Source organism: Parus major, chromosome 7, assembly GCF_001522545.3.
Source record: "Parus major isolate Abel chromosome 7, Parus_major1.1, whole genome shotgun sequence".
Lineage (NCBI taxonomy): Eukaryota > Metazoa > Chordata > Aves > Passeriformes > Paridae > Parus > Parus major.
In genome coordinates this window covers 23,522,984-23,540,920 of record NC_031776.1, presented here as the reverse complement: position 1 = coordinate 23,540,920, position 17,937 = coordinate 23,522,984, and the positions used below count along the sequence as shown (strand labels likewise).

At 42.6% G+C, this 17,937-nt stretch overlaps 1 protein-coding gene across 4 annotated transcripts; it reads left to right on the top strand.

Annotated features, from left to right (window-relative positions):
- The first annotated feature begins 11 nt into the window (after window positions 1-11).
- On the top strand, window positions 12-16,991 carry TMEM169 (transmembrane protein 169). 4 transcript variants are annotated; one of them, XM_015634379.3, is made up of 5 exons: window positions 12-98; window positions 11,144-11,582; window positions 13,074-13,362; window positions 13,479-13,643; window positions 15,365-16,991. In XM_015634379.3, the coding sequence occupies exons 2-4, from the start codon at window positions 11,279-11,281 to the stop codon at window positions 13,624-13,626; spliced, it is 741 nt and encodes a 246-aa protein (XP_015489865.1). In that variant the 5' UTR covers window positions 12-98; window positions 11,144-11,278; the 3' UTR covers window positions 13,627-13,643; window positions 15,365-16,991. The 4 variants fall into 4 exon arrangements, with proteins under 4 accessions (XP_015489865.1, XP_015489863.1, XP_033372083.1 ...); XM_015634377.3 differs by having other exon boundaries at window positions 13,074-13,643; XM_033516192.1 differs by adding an exon at window positions 3,526-3,650 and having other exon boundaries at window positions 13,074-16,991.
- The last annotated feature ends 946 nt before the right edge of the window (window positions 16,992-17,937 follow it).

The window sequence follows — 17,937 nt, the reverse complement described above, 5'->3', positions numbered from 1 at the left end:
CGGCCCCGCCCGCCCGGGGCTCGGCGCCGGGGACGGCGGAGCGGTGGCGGCGGTGCCAGGGTCCTGTGGCGCGGACAGCTCGGCACCGCGGGCGGCAGGTAAGGCACGGGGGGCGGCTGTCCGCTGTCGGTGTCGCCCGGGTCCGACCCCGCGGGGTAGAGACCGCTGAGCGCCTGGGAGGGGTCGGTGCCTCCGGCGGCGCCGCGGGGTCGCCGCTGCAGCCCCGCAGTGAGCGCCCACCTGCCCGCAGCCGCGGGCTCGTCTGCTTGCAAGGGATGGGTCGCCTTGGTTTTCTATTCCGCTTCGGTCACCTTCCCCTGGACGCGGGTAGGCACCCTGAGGAGCAGCGGGAGCAGCCGGCGGAAAGCCCGGAGGGTGTCACGGAGCAGAGGAAGGTGCTGGTGTGCGCTTGCCGCGGGCAGTCCTCTCTCTGGGCACGGACTTTGTCGGGAAGAAGCCGTGAAGGCTGAGGTGATCGCGTTTACCATGTCCCCAGCAGAGTCATTTTGGGCTAAAATGCCTTTGTGGTGGTGGTGTCCGTCCCCACTCTCCCGGCCCCTTAAAATGGCCCTAACTAAGCTCAGTTGACAGAGAGGACAGAAAACATTATTTTATTTTCTGTCCCACAGTGAAGTGACAAAGCATCTTTGTCCTTTCCAGGTGATTTTAACCAGCGCTGATGTGCCCAGCAGCATGTGTGTGCATGTTCAGTGTCTTTCCAGGCATCTCCTCTGTCCTTTTCAATAGAAGAGATGTCTGAAAGTATGTCTCAATTTTGGCTTGTTATTTTTGCCTTAGGAGAGTTGGCTAATGTAAGAAGAGAGTGACTTTGGTTTTGGTTTTTTTTTTGTTTTTTGTTTTTTTTGAGACATGTAAGTAAAGTGGTAGAATCATTGAGTCTGTTTTGGGATTCTCATTTATGAAACAAATGTACTTTTTATTATTTACTTTTCCAAAAGCATATTTCAAGGTTTAATACTTTAAATCGGGGACAATTTTAGCATAACATCTTTATTCTGAAGTTCAGTGTGTTTCTAGGGAAGCTGTATGCCTTCCTTTTAAGGGTATGAGAGGGAAGGCATGGAGAAGTTTTAACAGTGTGTCCAGATTCATTCACCAAAGGGTGACAAGACAGGGGTGGATTTCTGCATGGTGACTTAGGCCAATAAGGCAACTGTTAGACAAAATTGCCCTTTTCAGGTGGGTCAATGTTTGCAGAATACTTCAGTGTTTAAAGCATTTTAATTTCTTGAGGCAAAACATGAAGCACTGTGAGTGACATTGCAAAAAATTTTTTCCCTTCCTTTAATTATCTTTCACAGTCTGAGATTTCACAGATCCCCATTAACTGTCTCTGGGTGCTCTACATACCTTAGGCAGGCCATACCAGAGCAATCATTAATTAATCCCAGGAGAAGTACTCATGTGTGCTAGTGAATTAGATCTTCATATTCCAGCCTGCCTGCCATCCCAACTGAGCTGCATAGCTCCAAGGAAAATCCAGTGGGCCTTTCTACTCATGTGACTTCCTTGACTTCAGTGTTCTTCCTGGAGAGCACTATCAAAGAATTTTTTTCCCCTATCAGGATATATCTTGGTTTCTGGTATTTCCCAGTAGCTACGGAAATGCCATAAAAAAGGGGCTGAACACATGCATTAAGGTTCTGTGAGTGATGGGTGGGAGGAGAAAGGGGAAAGGCATAAAGACTGTAGAGGCAGGAGGAGGGAAAAGGAAACATCCATTCCTTGGAATTCAGTGGAGGGTAGCCCCTTCTGGTACAAAATGTATCCACAAGAAATAGAGCTGGGATAACCAATGCTCATGGACATTTTCAGCAAAGCAGTATCTTCTTTTCACTGTTGTGTGCATTGCCTTTGAACCAAGGATTCAAATTGTACCTTTATGTGAATCGATTTGACCCCTATTGTTGAAATTCAAAATTATTTCAGCTGAAAGGAAGAAAATCTTATTAACTAAATCAATTTTAATCTCCTCATATGCTTGTACTTTCTTAATCACAAAGGAATGTTACTTCTATTGATAGCATTAAAACATGTCGGTCTGTCATTCCACACAGAGAGTGGTAAATTCAGTAAGCATAAAGCTTTTGCATATTGATGGTACTCTATAAACTTAGTGTTAAGATTCTGAATTTTTATGTGTTAGAAAATAGTGTCTGATTATACAGCTTATTTTTTATTTTTTTTTTCAGTATGTGTCAGCTTGCATTTGGAAGAAAATAAATCTGCATTTAAAGCCTTGGAGTCTTAATTTTATTTTTTTTTAAGTTTAACATCTGACTTATTTTGCCTTGGTATAACTATTGCTTAAAACATCAACCATTCAAAAGTCAAAATGACAAAAAAAACCAGTAGTTTTTTTCCAGTTGTCAGCTTCTTTGGAGTTGTAGGATTAGCATATGTCATTCTTGAACATCTACATTTTTATTTACATATTGAAGAGAAAAAACTAGATTTCCTGTTTTTACAGCCCCCAGATTGTGTCTTGGCTTTGAATGAAGTAGTTCAATTTATTGAGATGAATAGGAAATTCTGCGTTTTCAGAAAAGGCTACTTTTGTCCAAAGCTGACGTGCTTTGCCAGCCTATGGCTCAGCTGTTCAGTTGATGACTCCTGCCAGTCCAGTACACTGCCATACTTTAAAAATCCTGGCACTGATATGTACTGCCTTGAGAATTCCTTATGGCATGCTATCCTTCAGGGTGTCTGTGCCCTCCTGTAGCTCAGAATACACGTTTGCAAGGGGAGAGGTTTCAAGAGTAGTTAAGTACCAAGCTGATGTGAGAAAAGGGGTGGGTCCAGACAGGATAGAAACCTCCACAGGATCCAAACCCTGTAAGAGGTATCCTTGGGGTTGGTCAGCAGTCTCACAAGGAAGTGAGGGCAGAGGAGATTTAATGAAAAGCATCTTAGTGCCTGAAATAAAATTTTAAGGTTAGAGACAGCTTTTCATAGAGGATTTCTGCTAGTTAGCCTTCAGAAAAATGCAGGCAAGCACTCCAGTAGCCTCTGCTTTCCCAGACCCCACTCTTATAGGTGCTCCAGGTTCATATTTTTCTTCTCGTGGGATACCAAAAACCACAATTGTAACAACAATAATTTCTTCCCTTCCCATACCTGTTACAAGAAATGCTTGGACTGAGACAAAACCAAATGAAAGCTGGTGTGAGCTTGTCCTTACCTCTCTGGACATTTCCATGGGATTATGCAACTCTTTGGAAATCCCTGCTACTTTCACCTCCTGTCTGTACATTATCTCCCGAGGCTGCTTTTCCTTTCATCATCTCTCAACAGCAAGTGAGAGCCTTTCTGTTTTGTGACTTCAGGTTTCCATGTCAGAACAGCCTCCTGATCAGCCCCAGCTGATGTTCAGGCTTTCTAGTCAATTCATCTTTTTGGGGACTTCCTCTCTGAAAAGACACTTTACTCTCAGCCATGTTTTGGGGGATTTCAGTCTAACTAGAACATAATCAGGATTATACAATCTTTTATCATTATCCCTAGCAATTTCATCCCAGTGATTAAAAAAAAAAAATAAATGGAGGAGATACCAAGACAGACATCCCACTCAGAACAGAGTTCACAGTGGTGCGAGATACAGAATATCAGCATCAAACAGTTTGAAACAGGTACGTATATAGATTTTCTAAGCAATCACACACCCTGCTAGTGCCATACTAATGATACTGAAGCTTTCACTTGCCTGCAATTCAAAGTGCTGCATTTTTAATATCCTGGCATCACAGATCTCTATCTGCACTTGTATCCAATCACAACTCCCCTGAGCCAAGTAATTCCTGCTGCTGGAGATACTGTCTAAATATCCTAGATTATATTTACTGTGCAATGCATTAAACAATCCTGAACCACTCCCAGGGGGATATACCAGTTGTAACTCTGTGCAGTTGTGTTCTCCAGCAACTCCTGGGCTGCAGCCAGGTGTTACTCAGAGAAAGATCTGATTTGAAGCCCCCAAATATCTTGCCTAAAGAAGAACCACAGAATGTATGTAGCTTGTTGTTGGTATTTTTCAGATAATGCTTTCCAGACTGGATTTACAATTGACTGTATTTTCCATTAGGCTGTATGGCTGCAACTGCTTCCTCTCTAATTGCAGGTATTGCAATGTGTGGTTTCTCCTCATTTTGTCAGATTAAAGCACTGGGGTGGTTGATTTTGCCAGCACAGAGCAGGGCAGGAAAGGGGACTGAGACTTGAGATGGTCAGGGATCTTCTGAGTAGGAAGGAAGGAAAAAGAGCCTGAGGTGTTAACCAGGGTTCTTCTAGTTATTGTAAAGGTCAGAAAAGACTCCAGCATGCATTAAAATCTGCTCTTGAGACTACTACATGATGCAGGTTTTGGAGCTCTTCACTGGCATTCTCTGCAGTCAGGTCAGTAGCAGAAGTCCTGTGTTAGTACAGGTGCTTCACACCCACCACTGGTGTTTCATGACTTTGGAGCAACTCCCAATGTTTCTTACTCCCACTTGTGTGTGTAGAGGCTGTGTAGAAGGTGTTTTCTCTGCACTTTGGTGTGGGAAAGTCAAAGCTCTGTTTCCATGTACTACTTACTTGCTTTTTTCTGTTTTTTAGGCATCTGCTTGGATGCCTGAAGGGGAGGAGACACAACTCTGGTTTGTGTATGCAGCAATTTCCTAGTGCATCTTCCAATCCCAGCCAAGGAAAGGCTGGGTCTTATAGCAATAAAAATAGATGCTACACTTGATCCCAGCCTAAAGGCACTGCTGTGGAGGCAGGATGTTTGACTAAAGATGGTGGGATGGATTTTGTTCAGGTGTTTCTATAGTACAGTGTAATCCAGCAGTGACCTGGGGGATGTGGCAGGGCTTGCAATGAGCACCTGCTTTTTCAAGGTGCAGGATGGCCTGTTTTGGCAAATCCAGAAGTGAGGGGTAGAGCAGGGGAACAAAGAAAATGTGCCTGTACAGTTGAAACCTAATTTTTCCTACAAAATTTAGGGACTTTTGAGTTTATTCAAGACTCATATCTAAATGCTTGGTTTGCTTTGAAGATTTCAAACCTTCCAATTCCAAATCAGGCTCCTTTTAAAGCCTTTGTTCTCTTTAAAGGCTAATGTGCCTATGCCATTCCTTGACATTTTTAGCATAATATAATAAACATAAACAGATATCATCCATGTGGAGGCAGTGGGAAGCTTTGTCTCTTTTATCTCAATTTCTCTTTCTTCTAGCAGTCTGTTTAAATAAGTGGGAAGACAAGGGCAAGATAGCATTTCAGGCTTTTGCTCCAAAAAAGGTAGACTAATACAGTTGGGGGACTTTTAAAAAGTTGGTGTGCAAGAAAATTAATTGGTCATTCCATTTACTATAAAATAAAAATGCTCAGCTATTCTCGTATGCTGTCCTCCAGTTTTCATTAATTAGTGATCTAGACAGCAGTTATTGTTCTGTGACATTTGGAAAAGTTATGAAACAGCAAAGGAAAATAAAAAGAACTGATTCATAGAACAGATACTCTGTAAAATGTCCTTGACTTTTAAAAATATCCTTGGAAAATGTTATTCATGAACAATATAGTGACACTGAAATGCATCTCTTTACTGCTTTTTTTGGTGTTTTGTCTGTATCTGTAGAATGCTGTCAGCAAGAGTTTGGTGTCTCATGGAAGAATGGAAGGGAGAGCAAGGGTCCTGAGCTACCCAGCATGGCCCCAGGAGCCAGGAAACCCTTAATCCACTCCCAAGCAAGTCCAGTCTTGCTGCAGCTCCACTAATGGTCAAACAGCTGAGCTGGCCACAGCAGGTTTGGCTCGTGGTGTGGTGCAGGGCTGGCACTAATGGCACCTGTCAACAGGCAGGAGCTGTGTGCCTGTAATAAACTGGAGGGACTGAGCAATCTTGGGTCTGGTAGTGCTTGCCCACAGAAATCATGTTGCTTGCCCACGCCTCCCTTTGGTTTTAGCTTGAGCTTTTAGCACCCTCTGCTCCTGAGGGGAAGACATGGAGAATGGGGGGACTCCACTAGCAAACACCTGTAAAGTTTTTGGTGGCTTGAGTCATATTGCTGTGTTATCCCCTCTGCTCAGGTGCTCAGTGCCATCCTCTGCTTTTGGCAGTCCAGCTTGAAGTCTCCTTCTGCTTGGAAGTATGCCCAGAGCATGGTCATTTTTTCTTGTTCCTCTTTCCAGGAAATGAAAGTGCTTGGAAGCCTGTGGATTAAGCAGGGAGAGAAAGATGGGTGTGAACTTTGAACTTTGGTATTTTCTTTCTTTTACCTTGCTGGGGTAGTAGAGGTAGATGTTTTCTTTTGTGTTTCTTGCTGTTGTTACACAGACAATGCAGTCTAAAATCAGCCACTGCCAGGAGGGGTAGTTTTTCCCTCCTTTCTTAGACATTCATTCCTGTAGAAGGAGCTGCTTGGTGAAGAATCTGTATGGCTAAAAATAACATTTCATTATTTTCAGTGACATAAATCCCCCTGTCAAGCTCACCACAAGCTGCACAGACCCTGGTACTGATAGGGAGGAGCTGTTCTTGCCTCACTGTCTAATTCATTCATCACAGCCTTGATTATTTGCTAGTGTCAAGTAACTGTACAATCTAGTCTGAGCTATTTCACCATGAAATAAAGAGGAAACAGACATCCTCTGTTTTAGCAGGTGAGGATACATGTATGAAAGCTAATGTGGAATCATTTAGGTATTTAAAACAGATCCAAAGCTGTGGAGGGAGCCCTACCATTCAGCCCTTTTACTACATAATATGTGAATTAAATGTGTTTTCTTATATATGTCTTGTCACATGTTTTTCTAGGGCCTAGGGGCTGCATGTTCTGCATTAGACCGATGCATTTCATCATAACATGATTGCTTGGTGACAGACAGTTCTGTCCTGAACAGCTGGATGCATCTAATGCCACCTATTTTTCATGTGTACAGTTTGCCAGCCCTTTAAAAATACTAGGGATTGGAGAAGATCCTTTGGGTAACATGCATGCTCAAAACCACGCACATGCACAAAATCAGAGGTAGGGGTTGAGTGGAGATGGGATTGGGGATGCAGAGGTTATGGAGTAAAAGCCACAAGCAAAGGAAGATCTGTGGCTAGGAAGGTCTCAAGTGTGTCTCTGGGATAGATTTCCCTTCATCTCTTCCCCATCCTGCATAAATCATAGTGTTTCTAAAGCACAGGTTGTTTTTTTGTTTTTGCAGACAACCCCTGCATGATGTGAGTGAAGACGCTGTGCCAGTTCTTCTTATGTGTTGTACATTTTATGTTACTATAAAAATAAAAATTTATGCTCTTTGCTGCTTACTGTCTACATTTTTTCCTCTCATGTCTGCTCTGAGCAGTCATAAAAAGGTTACTTGTGCTGTAGCAGGGATTTAAGATCAAGGATTTTATTAGCTTGCAGGGAGGCTCTTCCTTCCCATCTGCATTCAAACCAGATAATTTCTCTTCTGTTAGCAGCAATATCAAACCCTGAAAACCAATGGAAGAAGCTTCCTTTGACCTAAATGGTGCAAGGCCAAGCTTTTAGGCTCCTGTTTTGTGTGTCAAAGACTATTACTGTCACAGGAAGCACAAGCAGCCGTAGCTTTCCTGCATAGTAACAGAAGACTGTGCTTCTAAAAATTGCTCGACAAAGTGTTTTTGCAGAGCAGCCTCCCCAGGGTTCTCCATCTGTTTTCATATGGAGATTAATAACAAATTGTTTGGCTAATAAACTGTTCCTTGCTGTCTCTGAAATATGACCATTTCTTTTTCTTCCCTCCCACGGTGGACAGTTATTAGATTCCTGTCTGCCCCTGAGTTCCCACGTGGGAGGCATTGCTGGTATGAGATGCACAGCAATTGTTAATGTTTCAGCTCCACAGCAAGGCTTTTAAAGGGTGAAGATTTTGGTGTGTGGCTGAAGGAACTGGTGCTATGGACAGCTGTGTAGTGCTGAGAGCTGGCCTTATCTTTAGAAGTTGTAAAGAAAAGGAAGAGAGGAAAATTAAGCTCTTTGTACACTACTGTGATTTCTGCAAGAGCCCATTTCTTGTTTACAATTACAGAGAAAATATTCCCAAGAAAACTGGGACTGAAGCTTGAACCTGTTCAACTCAGCAGCGCTGCTGTGGGATGTAGGGCTGATGGTGGTATTTTGAAGTGCTGTGTTCAGAAGTTCTGGACCAGCTGGCAGGAGATAATCTAGCTGCTTCATTGGGAAACCAATGAGAGAAAAATATGCATGTACTGTGAGAACAGGCATAAGATCAGGAGGGATCTTTGTGATCTTCAATCTGACTGCTCCCTTATGTAGACCAGAGGACTCCCCCTCTTCTGGTCAAGTACAGGTGACCAAAATTCTGCCAGTGTAGGCAGTCCAGATTTGGAGGTTTCCCGTGACAGTTTATCATGCGGTGATAGATACCATGGAACACCTACCCACTTTGTTAAAACACCTACCTAACATCTGCCCTGTATTTGCATCTTTCAGCTTTTTAACTTGCTTCATCCTCCTCTGCTGGGTCACAAGGACCTCCTACATGCTTTTGGTTTTGGTGTAGACAGACTGACATCAGATTTTACCTTCTTGTGCCTTAAACAGAATAATCTGGCCTCCTTCATTTCTTTATCCCAAGGGCTTTGACTCAGCCACAGCAACAGTGCTTCTTAGGGGCTTGTCCCCCATTCCCTCTCCTTTTATCAGCAAGAGGAGAGACTGAGCTGCCACTCTCAGATTACCCTGTTGTGGAGGTGTTTGCAGTCCTGGTGGTAATTCACAGAGGCGGTAGCTGTTATAGTGGGGTGGGAACATCAGACATAGCAAGATAACTTGGGTATAGGGTCATAGGCATCTTCTGGACATTAATCAGCATTCTGCCTGTGTGGTGAGCACAAGAACAGGACACAGATTGCCAGTGCTCATCTGTGAGAGATTCAAAAGGGACATCACCTTGCTCCTTGCACAGTCAAGGCTTTTGGGCTTTGGCATCACACTGAGAACTGACATGAGCTTATCATCCACTATGAGTTTAAGCAAGGCCCAGCTGGATCAACTTTAAGGTAAAAAAAAAAAAAAAGCCCAATTACAGATATTTGCTTGTAGCTTTGTGTTATTTTTAAATGTTACTTGTAAGTCATTCCCTTCTCAAGTCAGTAGGGACTGAACATGCAACTACAGCCAGGAACTTTGGGAATCAAAGAAACTTCTGTTCCCCAGACTTTTAGTAGGTTATTGCAGAAGTGATGCTTTTGGTTTCTCTGTTTCCAGGCCTGTTTTTCTCACTTTTGGAAGCAGAATCTGACTTTTGTCTCAGGGGCTTATTAGGCTAAATCAGTTAATTTTAGGGTTTTATAGATACAAACCATGAATTTTTACAGCTGATTTTCAGAGAAAAATGTTAGAGCCTACTGTACTTCCTGAATGAATTCACTACAAAGAGACAGTTTATTCCATAGCATAAATTCATTCCATTTACTTGTGAAGGCATTTTTTTAAAAAACAACAAACAAAAGCTTACATGAATTTCTGTTTTCCAGTATGTCTGCTAATTTAGGCATACATATTTTAAGGCAGGTGATGGCAATCTAAACAGACTCTTTCCAGCCATGCTGCAGAGCTAAAAATATTGTCTGCCCAGTGACTTAGAAGTAGTCTGGCTTCTGGGGTATGCTGAATCTTGAGGGGTTTTTAAGTCCATTTTATATGTCTAAATGAGAAGATTTATTTTCTCTCATGCACCAAAATAATCTGAATTGTTGAATTCAAGCCTCCGTAGAGCCAAATGGGCACAGTCTTAGGTGTTAAAGTGATACAATTACAAGTTTTGTGTGGGTGTGGTATGTGTAAGTGTGAGCATAGGAGGCATAAATAGTTGATCTAAAGTTCTGCACAAAATTTAAAACACACCAGCAAAATCTTAGATCTGTGGGAAGACCAGGACCATACTGCTGAATTTAAAAATGCTCAACTTTTTTCTGTCATCCATTCAAAACTCTTTCCCCAGCATTATGTAGGCTATAAACTATGATACCTGTGTCTTAGTTTCCTGTTAAAGGAAAGACTCATTTACTAGGTAGAAGCATAATTGTTGGTCACATGCATTCTTTTAAATACAAATGTTCATGTAAATGTTCAACAAAGCTCTTCTGAATTGTTAAAATATTATTCATTGTATTCAGATTTGTACCTAAATGCTTCATGAATACTTGGCACAGTCAGTTTCCTTAAATGTTATGAAATCCAAGAACCATTAATTCTTTTTCCATATTCATGGAGCAGGATTTGTCTGCCTCAATGCATGTTTAATTATGTGTTTTTTACTTAGGCAGCTTTCCCATGGATGACAGTTTCACTTGATATCACTGTTAACTTTGCTTGAATGAGGAGCAAAAATTAATTTTTGCTAAAAAGAGTTGTGAAGACTTGTGTTATTTTCTCTGTGCAATCAGAAGAATTTACTGTGGTTCCCAATTCCCTCTCCAGCAAAGTCACCTTAATAATAATTTTGCTTTAAATCCATTGTATATTCTGTGTTTTTAAAGTATGGCAACACTACGTTTTGCTAAACTGTTACAGTTTGAAACATCACTGATTTTGACATAATTTGATTATTTTTTGTAATATCCTTGCAAAGGGGAGTAAATTATTAGACAATCAAAATGAGAAAGGCTGGCACCAGTATAGCTGTTGTAATGCTGGACAAGCACAGTGTTCCTGCTGCAGTTGTCTGTAGGCCAGTCCCTTAAATTAACCTCTTAATTAAGTCCCTTAAGTTAACTTCTTTCTCATCTGTGGTTTCAATCTTTATTCTGATGCATTTGGGCCAAAACTATTGTCTTCTGTTTCCAGCATTACAGAGGAATGTTAAATTCATCCAGTAAGCTGGCTATGTTTAATCCCTTCTTCTAAATGTTAGTACTGTTTCCAGTAGCTTTGGTTTGTTATAGTGAAAACTGGACCCTAAGACTCAAGATAGATTAGATACCACAAAACATGTATCCATGTAAGAGAACTGATGGTAAGGACAGTAATAGAGATCTTCAGATGACATTTAAACCACTTGAAAGTAACCCTTTTTAGTAAAATTCTGCCAATCTTTTCTGTTTGGTAAGACAAAGACACTTTTTCAGCCTTCTCTCTCATTTTAGGCTGGGAATGGAGTGCATAGTTTGGATACCAGCAGTGGGACAACTAACCAGAACACAGCATCCATGGGACCATTGTTAATCAATGACTTCTAAGTGCAGGATTGGTGCTGTTGGATTGGAAACAGGTGCTACAGGATGCCAGGTGAGGTGACTGAGAGCAGCAGCGGGATGGAGGAGACCGTGCAGAAGGACAGCAAGTCCGGAGGCCAGAGCCCTCGCTGTGGCACAATGAGAAGGGCTGTGGCAACCACTGTGACCTTTGATGGGGAGGCCACTATGGACCGGAGGAAAAAGAAGAAGAAAGAGTCCCGTCCCGAGTCAATAATAGTGTATCGGTCTGAAAATGACAATAAGGTGGAAGAAGAACAGGTGGATGAAGAAGGAGGGGAGAGGAGCTCTGAGGAAGGCTCCAAGTTCCTGGGTCAGTCTATGACAGATGGTATGTAGTCCTGAGAACTCTCACTTCACATAAGCTTTTTTGATACCATCATGCTCTAAAGTGAAATAGAAGTGACTGTGGGACCAACCCTCTCCAAGACTGCAGGCAAGGAGAGCTTGAGTTCATACATGAAAGTGTTCTGAAACAGAAAGCATTACAGGCTGATTTGGGATGTCTCCTTCAGTTCTTTGCTAGTTTGTTCTCAAACTAGCAAAGTTTGGTTGTTGCTACAGTCTTAGTTTGAATGTATGTGCTGGTTGGGGTTGATGTGCTGGTTGTAGTGCTATGCAAGCATTAAGTCAATGATGTCATTCTAGGCTGTGATCAAGCCACTGTCCATACCTGAATAACTGCCTGTTAAGTGAAAGGATGGAAGCAGATGGAGTTAATGGCTCTACCTTTGATAGGGAATTTAACTCATTATCTAGGATTTGTTGTTGCCTTCTGTTTGCATATACTCAGCACTGCTTCCTCTTAAAGGGTGATTATTTGGTAAGGTCATCATGGGGGATCTTGGAATCACTTTCACTTATGCTGTCTGCCCTGGGTACCTTTTCAGGGAAGTGTGGAAGGCAGGTCCTGTGGCTAAATACTCTTGTGAGTCAGCAGTGCAGGCTGAGAGGGGCTTAAATGTTCTTGTTCCACCAGATACACTAGATTCCCCCATGATCCCAGACCCTATCCTCATTGCTTACCTGCTGCCATCCTACTTTTGCAGAGCACTTCAAGCTGCTCAGCCTCTTTTTAAGAATTTCTGAAGACCCTCTTCCAAGCTAGTCAGAATTAAAACCAGGAGGAAATACACTGTAGCCCCAAAGAGGAGTTTATGGCCAGTACCACTGCATGGCCCATCCAATACCAATGTCACTTGAAAGCTAAGGCAGTCCCTTTGTAGCTTTAACACATATACCAGCACTGTCCAGTTTGGTGCCTCTGCTGATCTCTCAGACTGCAAATATAATTTTATGGCAGTTTGTTAAGTTTTTCTAACCTTCAAAAATTAGTTTGGATTGAGATACAACGCAAATGTAAAGTGAAATACTAGCTATTCAGGTATAATTCCATGTGTGGATGTGCTTATTCCAAAACAAGTATCTCAGTGGTATTTATCTAATTAATCCCAAGTGTCCATGCTGTTCAGCAATAAATCTATGAAGTAAACAGAGAAAACAGGCATACCATTTTCAATTGACTTACTCTGTTGCAGCACTTTCCCTTCATGAATTGTCCCTAGTGGAGATCCTGGAGTTTTCTCCCTTGTGATTTCTATCATCTGGAATTCCTGTCTTTTTCCTCATTAGCTCTTCTTCCATTTTCTTCTGTGGTAATTTTCTTCATACTGCATTGCTTCTTGCCTTCCATCTTTTTAAATTTAGTTTTAACTGTAACTCCATATGCACTATCTAATTGTCTTTGGGGTCTTTGAGGATTTACACAAAATACTTTGTCCAGAAAATAAGTCTGATGTAGATGAGTTTATCTGTGTTGTAGGTGTCTGGAACATGCCTTTAGACAGCCGATATGTCACCTTGACTGGAACAATCACCAGGGGAAAGAAGAAAGGTCAGATGGTGGATATCCACGTCACACTAACGGATAAAGAGCTGCAGGAACTGGCTAAGTCAAAGGAACCTCCTAAAGAAGATGTACCTGAGAAGAAGAAGAAGTGTGATATTGGGTTAGACAGAGGGCCCCACATCGTCCTCTGGACCATCATTTGCCTCCCCATCATTTTTGTAGTGTCCTTCGTGGTTTCATTCTACTATGGAACCATTACATGGTACAACATCTTCTTGGTGTACAATGAAGAGAGGACCTTCTGGCACAAAATCACCTTTTGCCCCTTTTTGATTATCTTCTACCCAATTATAATTATGGTTGTTTCTTTCTCCCTAGGCCTGTATTCAGCTGTAGCCCAGGTAGCATGGTCCTTTGGGTACTGGTGGCACGCTGTCAGGGATATGGAGAAAGGATTCTGTGGCTGGCTCTGCAGCAAGCTGGGCTTGGAAGATTGTTCTCCGTACAGCATTGTCGAGCTGCTTGATTCTGACAATATCTCAGGTAGTCTCTCTGGCAAGAGCTCTGCACAGGGGGTTGAGACCTCAGCAGTCTGAGCCTTTGTCCTGGATGACTATTTTGGTCACATGCGAGTGTTCTCACCTAGAAAATAATACACTGATTTTTTAAAAAATATACATATATATTTAAACACAAACTTAATGAATAAAGTATTGGGCTGAGGGTCCTCTTTGAATGTCACAGAATGCAAGAATGCTAGCTTCACATGCTCTGGGTGGGGAGGTGCATGGCTTTCCAAGGATTTCTCATGTGTTGTAGCTTAATTACGGCTTCTGGGAATCATAAGAAAATCCAGGTCTGCAGGGCTCTGGCTGTTTGTGGAGTAGCAGAGATATATTATGAAAAGTCCACTTCTGTCAAGGTAGACTTTACTTTTCAGCACTATGACACAGTGAAAAGAAGTCTCTGCTTGGGGGATGAACTTCAAGAGATAGGAACCTATTCAGAGGTGGAGGCTAAATTGCAAAATGTGTGATGTTCCTGCAGTTTTCTTAGGGTCCTTTCCCAGTCTTTCCAACAAAAGCAGCTAACTTCGGCAGGCTGACGGCTTAGACACTGTCAGAGTTCAGTGTCACAGACCACTGGAATAGTGGGAGAGGACAGCATAGCTGCCAACAAAGGCAGGTGAGTTCTGCACTGACCTGAAACAGCCCCATTGCACGACGGAAGAACAGGGCTTGCTTTGTAATGCGGTGTGTGGGGACCTGATGGGGGTGTCACCAAGATCCCTCAAGTGCAGGTGCTCAGATAGGTGCTTGGAATACACCTGCAGTGGATCTCTTGATATGTGCACTGCTAGGAAGGAACCATCTACAGGAGTCATACACGGTGTGCAGTGCAAACAGTTGCATTATAGGGAGGAAACACCTAAGGAGGTGCCTGTCCCTAAGGAAGGGGCAATCCATTTACATCTCTCTGCAATGCAGGTGTGGACTTGCAGCACCTGGATTTAGGGAGGTGGAGTTGAAGGCTCTTGGGATGCGAAGGGCTCTGAAACAAATTATTGTGGGTTTCAGCTTGCTCTTATGGAAGAGCTGTTGGACCTCTCCTTTCAGAATTGGGAGTCCAGAAGTTCATGTCCATCTGTGCCTCAGCTCTGGAAATCTGTGTTGCCTTTCCCCACCTCATCCCTCTTCCTGCTTAATTATATGGAAGAGCAACAGATCATAATGATCATACATTGTCCCCCCTTCGTGTCTTATTTTCATAATGGTTTTCCCTCCTTTTTGGATTTTTCACGGCTTCACAGTGGGCTTCCTGACCAGGCTGAGGTGGCCACCATAGGCTAGAAAAAATTTAATTGTCTCTTAAAAAAATTACTAGCAGAAAAATTCTTTTTTCTTGATCAACTATTGGGGTTTTGGCCTAGGAAGGAGATGAGCAAAATTAGAGAGAGGTGTAGCAAATTCTAATGGGGGCTGAGTAACACATTTGAAACATGGTTAATTTTCTCAGTGCTCCAGTTCAGCTGGTGCTGCTGGAAAGTCGGTGATCCCCAAGCCAGAGGAGCCCACCATTTGCATGTGTGTAGGTAGGTAAGTTGTGGCATACAGTCTGTCAGTTGCATGGTCACTCCTGTCTCTGAAGGTGTCTCACTTCCCCAGTCTTCCTATCATGGGGAACTGTTCTAGCGTTAGGATGGCAAAAAGAAGCATTCAGAAGCTGTATTTCACAGAAACTAATACTTTGTGTTGCATTTTAAGGTTGAGCTCAAGACTACAATGACTGTCCTGGTTAGAACATCTGGGAACTGGTGATGTATAAACAAGTCCATCTGATCCTCTAGTCCAGACACTGAGAAATAAGTAGTATCTGCTGCATCCTTGATCCCTGGGAGGTCAAAGGAGCCTCTTAGCATTGGCTGAAGTCTTAACAGTGAATAACGCACAAACCAAATATCAAGAGCAGTCTTGGCCCCACACTTACCTGAGAAAGCAGTGGTGCTCCCTGGGCACAGGTAGAGCCAGGCTGTGTTTGTTGCTTCCTACTTTCCTTTTTTACTGGTGAGGTCTTTCAAAGCAATTACCAACTTCCAGAAAAAAAAAAAAATAGACCCCAATGTGTGAGACAATGTCAGGTAGTTTAGTGGGCTTTAAAGGGCTGACATATGCCTGGGACTGGTTCAAGCAGTGGAATGCCTTTCACAGGCCTGTTTGAATCAGGCAGGATGATTTGCCTCTGAATTAATGGAGATGCTGAGGATGAGCCATGCCAGAGCTGGCAGTCTGTAGTGACCTAGTGCAGCCACTCTGCTTAATAACTGCTCCACATGGCAATTGCAGGTTCCCACATGGCTAGAGGGTGGGAATAAGTGATGCTTAACAAGCATTAAGGAAAAGGAAGGTCTACTGGCAAGTGTTCTCACGCTTTGCCTAAAGGGACACTGCTGGCATGAAAGGGATGGATTGTGTATCTTGGCCCTAAAATGCAACAGACAAGTTTGGGGAAAGGATGGCTGGCAAGTGTGCATTGCTGCAGAGGGAGAAAACCCAATTCAGCTGTCACTGCCAAACAGCAGCTGTTCAAGACTAGACCAAAGGCTGGGGTCAGTAGCACAAAGAGCCTTCAGCTTACACAGGGCTTCAATGATAAATACCAGCTCATTACAGAATACATCCGTGTAAAATGTCTGCTGAGCTGCAGGATTTGCTTTCATGATTGTTAATAGCCGGCTGGAGTGGAGACAAAACCAAATCTGTGCCTCTTACTGCTACGAAGACACAAAGGAGTGTCAGAGGAGTCACAGTACCCTCCCTCTGCAGTGGCAGGTGTGCTTCTGGGTTTGGAGGTCACATTTTGGAGAATATTCTGGGACAATCCATCCTGTGTTTTCTACTTCTTTACATTTAACTAAGCTTGCATTGGCTCCTGCTAAATTCAAGGTGTTCTGTCATTGATTTTGGTGGGTGCTATTTTAAGCTTGGGATTAGTTCTGGTGCTTGGGATTAGTTCTGGTGCTATTTGTAAAAGTTTAATTCAGACTTTTCTCTAAACAACTGGATAGCTTTGTCACTTGCCCATTACCTTCTGTAGCAGCTTCCCTGTTGCAAAATATATAATCATTATCAATTGTTGTACAAGAAAAAAAGCACAAGTTTTTGTCTCGTTCTACCCCGCTTGCAGAAACTCCCAAGTAACTTCTGCTTATGTGCCACTGTCAGAATGCAGGGAATTCCAGTTACTCTGATTGTTGAGTGTGTTTCTGGCTGCTCTAGTCTGGATGTTTTTTAAGTAAAGGTACTGTTTGCTGATTGTTATTTTTAATTGCATTCCCTTTTCCCATCCTTGCTGGCCTGGGTGGAAAATAAAGATGTATGTGGCTTTACAGGAGTGTTGCTCTCATGCTTCTGTTTGACTTTGTGTTAAAATCAGTGCTGTGGGGCAGACATAGTCATTCTATGCTGATAAATGATTAGAATTCATTGTATCTGAAGATCCACCTTCAAGTGTGTCTGAAATTGGTCTAAGTTCTACCCCTTGTTAAACTGTGCCTATCCAGAATTGTCATATATCTCTGGGGCCTGGGGTTTTTTTACTTCATAGCTCACAAATGAAAACTTTTGATTTCATTTTACTCATTTGGTATCTGTTTAGCTTTAGCCCCAAGGATCTATAGCGGGGGACACGCTTCCATACCAAAACAGGAAGTACTTTTAATTCTACAAACATGGTGTGTGTGTCTGTGACTTGGAGCTGCTATTTACAGCTGTGCTGGGAAGATTCTTACAACCCTTGGGTACTTCAGGGATGTCTCTCATAAATCAAGAGAATCCACCACTGCAGTTCTTCAAGGTGTCTAAATATTAAATGACACCTTTGGATCTCTCCCACATAGTCTTATTACACTTATTTGAAATCTTCTTTCTTCTAAGGAGAGATAGATCTTCAGAAAACCCGAACAAAATTCCTAGCTGAGGCTTTGCACTGTTTCAGTAAAACAGCTCTTTGAGCCAAAAAGCTACCTGCAGGTGATTCCCTCAAACAGGAAGTGCAACAGTTAGAAATAACAGGAAGATGCTTTTGGTTTGATGCCTGTTGCAAACACAGCCAAGGGAACAGAATTCCTTATGTGGCAGATGTGTGTTGAGGACTTCCCACCTCCAGTGAAGAACATAATGAAGGACACTCAGCTTCCCGCTGTGACAGGGTGAGATGGAGATAGTGGGCCCAGAGAATTAGCTCATTAGCATTTGCAGTTCTCACTTCTGAGGTGCAAGGTATTAATTTTATAAGATAATTGTTATCACTGAGAGACTTCTTTTGAAGATCTTTCCAC

What these genes read in the sequence shown, in the direction of transcription:
- TMEM169 (XM_015634376.3), top strand. Translation starts at nt 11,279, where the DNA reads ATGCCAGGTGAGGTGACTGAGAGCAGCAGCGGGATGGAGGAGACCGTG. An exon ending in GGGTCAGTCTATGACAGATG is followed by an intron (nt 11,583 to 13,073) that starts GTATGTAGTCCT and finishes TCTGTGTTGTAG; the next exon opens with GTGTCTGGAACATGCCTTTA.